This window comes from Temnothorax curvispinosus, unplaced genomic scaffold (assembly GCF_003070985.1).
Source record: "Temnothorax curvispinosus isolate PA1 unplaced genomic scaffold, ASM307098v1 QBEX01001289.1, whole genome shotgun sequence".
NCBI classification, from domain to species: Eukaryota; Metazoa; Arthropoda; class Insecta; order Hymenoptera; family Formicidae; genus Temnothorax; species Temnothorax curvispinosus.
In genome coordinates, this window is record NW_020211069.1 from 3,175 (window position 1) to 7,119 (window position 3,945).

Genomic DNA, 3,945 nt, shown 5'->3' on the forward strand with positions numbered 1-3,945 from the left:
TGTAGAAAGAATAGCAAAGACGAAGGAGGGAACGTGGAAAATTATAGCGGTATATGTGAACAACGATATTGAGAAGAAAATAAGGCATATAAAGGAATTCACAAACGAAGGAGGATTAGGGGAGCAAATAATAATAGGAGGTGACTTTAACGCAAGAACTGGGGAAGAAGGTGGACTAACAGAGATAATGGGGGAAAAGAGAAAATCGAAAGACAAAGAAATTAACACAGAAGGAAGGAAACTGTTGGGGTTTATTGAGGAAGGAGGATTAGGAATATTGAACGGAACAAAAGGAGACAACGAGGGAGAGTTCACATTTACAGGAGGAAGGGGAGAGTCGGTAATCGACTATATAATCGGAAACCAGGAGGTATGGGAAAAAACAGTGGAAGTGAAGATTGGAGAGACGGTAGACTCGGATCATCAACCCGTAACAATAAAGATAAAAGGAAAAAGTGAAAGAGGAGAGGAGGAGAGAAGAGTGAGAAAAATAATGAATTGGTCGAGGGAAGGAAAAGAAAGGTACAAAGAGAGAATGAAAGAAGAGAAAATTGAAGGTACGAGCATAGAGGAAATACTGGAGGAAATAAAGAAAGCGACAAAGCGAGCCGCAGAGTGGAAAGAAATAAGAGAGGACGGGAAAGCAAAAAGAAAAAATGGATGGTGGGATAAAGAATGTGCAAAACTAAGGGAGGAAGCACGTGAGAACCTAGCGAGGTGGAGAAGAGGAGAGACAGACAAAAAGAAGTACATAGCAAAGAAAAAGGAATATAAGGAGAAAGTAAAAGAAAAAAAGGAATCAGAAAAGGAGAGAGTAATGAAGGAAGCGAGAGAAGCAAATAATGAAACGGAAGTATGGAAATTTATAAACAGACAAAGGAAAAGCAGGAAAGAGGTATGCGAAGAGATAACGGAGGAGCAGTGGAATAAACACTTCATCGAACTACTGGATGGAGTTATGACGAAGTCGTATGAAAAGGATAGGAGGAAAGAGGAAAGAATAGGGAATAAAGAAGAGCAGGAAGGAATAAGAAGAGAAGAAGTGGAAGAAGTAATTAAAGAAATGAAAGAAAAGAAAGCTGCAGGCACGGATGGACTAGCAAACGAGGTTTGGATCTATGGAGGCGAAAGACTGAGAGAAAAAATATGGGAGGTATCTGACAAAGCATGGAGAACGGGGGAGATAGCAGAAGATTGGAAAGAAGGAATAATAGTGCCAATAGTAAAAAAGGGAGAAGGAAAGGAAGCACAGGACTACAGAGGGGTGACGCTAATGAATACAAGTTACAAAATATATGCAGCAATTTTGGCGAAGAGGCTAGAGAGAGAGGTAGAAGAGAAGGGGATGCTACCAGAAACACAGACAGGATTCAGAAAAAAGAAAGGAACAATGGAGAATATATACGCGCTGAACTATGTGATTGGGAAAGCTATAAGCAAGAGGAAAGGGAAACTGGTAGCAGCATTTATAGCTCTGAAAGCCGCATTCGATTCAGTAGACAGAAAAAAAATATGGGAAGTCATGAAGAAAGAAGGAATCAGTAAGAAATTGAGAACGAGGATAGAAGACCTATATGAGGAGACAAGATGTGTGGTAAGGGTAAAAGGGGAAAAAGGAAAATGCTTCTGGACGGTCAAAGGAGTTAGGCAAGGATGCCCGCTGAGCGCTATGATCTTCATACTTCTGCTGGCAGACATGGAAGAGACAATGAGGAAAGGACAAGATGGAGGAGTAGTTGTAGGAAAAATAAAATTTTGGACGTTAGCGTACGCGGATGACATAGTTGCAGTAGCAGAGGATGAAGAGGAAATGAAGAGAATGCTGAAAAGACTAGAAAGATACTTAGACAGAAAGAAGCTGAGAGTTAATGTAGGGAAAACAAAAGTAATGAGATTTAGGAAGGGAGGAGGTAAAATGAAGAAAGTAAAGTGGAGTTGGAAGGAAGAAGAAATAGAAGAGGTGAAGGAATTCTGCTATCTAGGCTACACATTCCAAAAGAACGGAGAACAAGATGCACATATAAATGAGAGAGTAAGAAAAGCGACCATAGCAATGAGACAGGTATGGGGAATAGGAAAAAGGTTATTTGGAGGAGACTGGATAAGAAGGATCAAGTTATATGATGCGCTGGTTGCAAGCATAGCCTTATATGGAGCAGAAATATGGGGATGGAAAGAAAGAGAGAAAATAGAAAGAATGCACGAAAGGTATATAAGGTGGACGTTAGGCCTGGACTGGAGCACGCCCGGATATATGATAAGAGAGGAAACTAAAAGAGACAAAGAAAGAATAAGCGCTGGTAGAAGGGCGATGAAGTATGAAGAAAAATTGGAGAGAGGAGAAGGAAACGAGATTGCAAGAGAGTGCTGGAGGGAAATAAGAGAAATGGATAGGAAAAAAAAGTCAAAATGGGAAGAAGAAAGAAAGAGCTTTTACGAGCGAAGAGGTTATGCAGTCAAGGAAATTGAGAGAAAAAGAGGGGAGGGGTGGAGTAGCATTGAGGAATTAACGGAAAGAGACAGGGACATTCAGATTCAAGAGAAGGACGAAAGGATAAGAGAATCAAGATACAACAAATGGTACAAGGAGGTAATAGAAAGCAGGAGGCCCGAATACCTGGAGAGAAAAGGAAAAGAGCAATCTATGATTAGGATAGCGAGATTCAGATTAGGTAACGAGATGAGAAGCGGAAGATACTGGGATACAATAGAAAAAACAAGCTGCAGGATATGTGGCGCGGAGGCAGAATCATGGGAGCATGTGTTAGAATGGTGCGCAAGAGACAAAGAAAGAGAAGAAAAAGAAGGAATTAGCGAAAGAATCAAAAGAATACTAGACAGCAAGGGTGAAGGAGAGAAGTGGATGGCGGAATTAGAAAGGAAAAGAAGGCAAGCGAGTCAATGACAGCTAAGCAGAGAGATTAAGTAAATGTCTTTTGATTTCAGATAAGCAGGAGGTGAAGGAGCAAAGATGGAGAGAAAGCTAATCTGCAAAGGAACAGTGGCAATCGACAAAGAGGCGATAGAGAAGGTTGCAGAAGAGCGAATGGTGAAGGTGATGAAGGAGTACAAGGAGGAGATAAGGGAAATGAAAGAGGAAATAGAGAAGCTAAAAAGGAAAGTATACAGACTAGAACAATGTTCAGGTAAAAGGAAAAGAAGCGAAAGTGAGGAGGAAAATAGTAGGGTATGTAAAGCAAAATGGTAGTACGAAGAAGAAGAAGAGAGAGACGATGAAAAAAGAAAGAAGAATGTAATAATTAGGGTCGAGAAGAAGAGATGGGGAGGAGGTAGCTCGAATATGAATAAGATGAAGCAATTTTTTACAGATGGGCTTAAGGTGAGGGTAGAGGTAAAGGAGGTGAACCAGATAGGACATAAAGGGGATTGGATAACATTCCTCGTAAAGATGGAAAGCGAAAGAGATAGCAGGAAAGTACTGGAAGCGAGAAGGAAGGAGGGAAGTAGAATGAAGGTAAAGATAGATGCAGATAAGTTGGTGGAAGATAGGATCAAAGAAGGAAAAGAGAGGGAAAAGAGAAAAAAAAGGAAAGAGGAAGAAAATGGGGGGACCAGGAAGTCGGCGGAGGACGAGATCGTGGAGAAGATGGAGGACCACCTGCTGATGAGCACGGACGAGGACGAGGCGGAGCAAAGGAAGAAGAGAGAGGGAAGGTTCTAGAAGGGGTGGGATGGGTAACAGGATATGTAAGGTCGTAAAAAGGCCAGGTGATAAGATGGGTTAAGGGACTTATGTAAAGGGTTGGGTACGTCCCTATAAAACGCCATGTGAAAAGTGTTGTATATGTTTATATGAATAATATGTAAGGGTTTGGGAACGTTTGCCCAATAAAACGCCTTTTCAACCCCGGAAGGGGAGAAAATAAAAGATTGAATTGAAATTGAAATATACGTTATATTGCGCTGTTCCCTTGTTGGCTCTTT

At 41.1% G+C, this 3,945-nt stretch overlaps 1 protein-coding gene across 1 annotated transcript; it reads left to right on the plus strand.

The window, feature by feature from the left end:
• The first annotated feature begins 1,063 nt into the window (after positions 1–1,063).
• On the plus strand, positions 1,064–2,905 carry LOC112461981. The gene has a single exon (XM_025027460.1). It carries the CDS (start codon positions 1,064–1,066, stop codon positions 2,903–2,905), a length of 1,842 nt encoding a protein of 613 aa, XP_024883228.1.
• Positions 2,906–3,945: the final 1,040 nt, after the last annotated feature.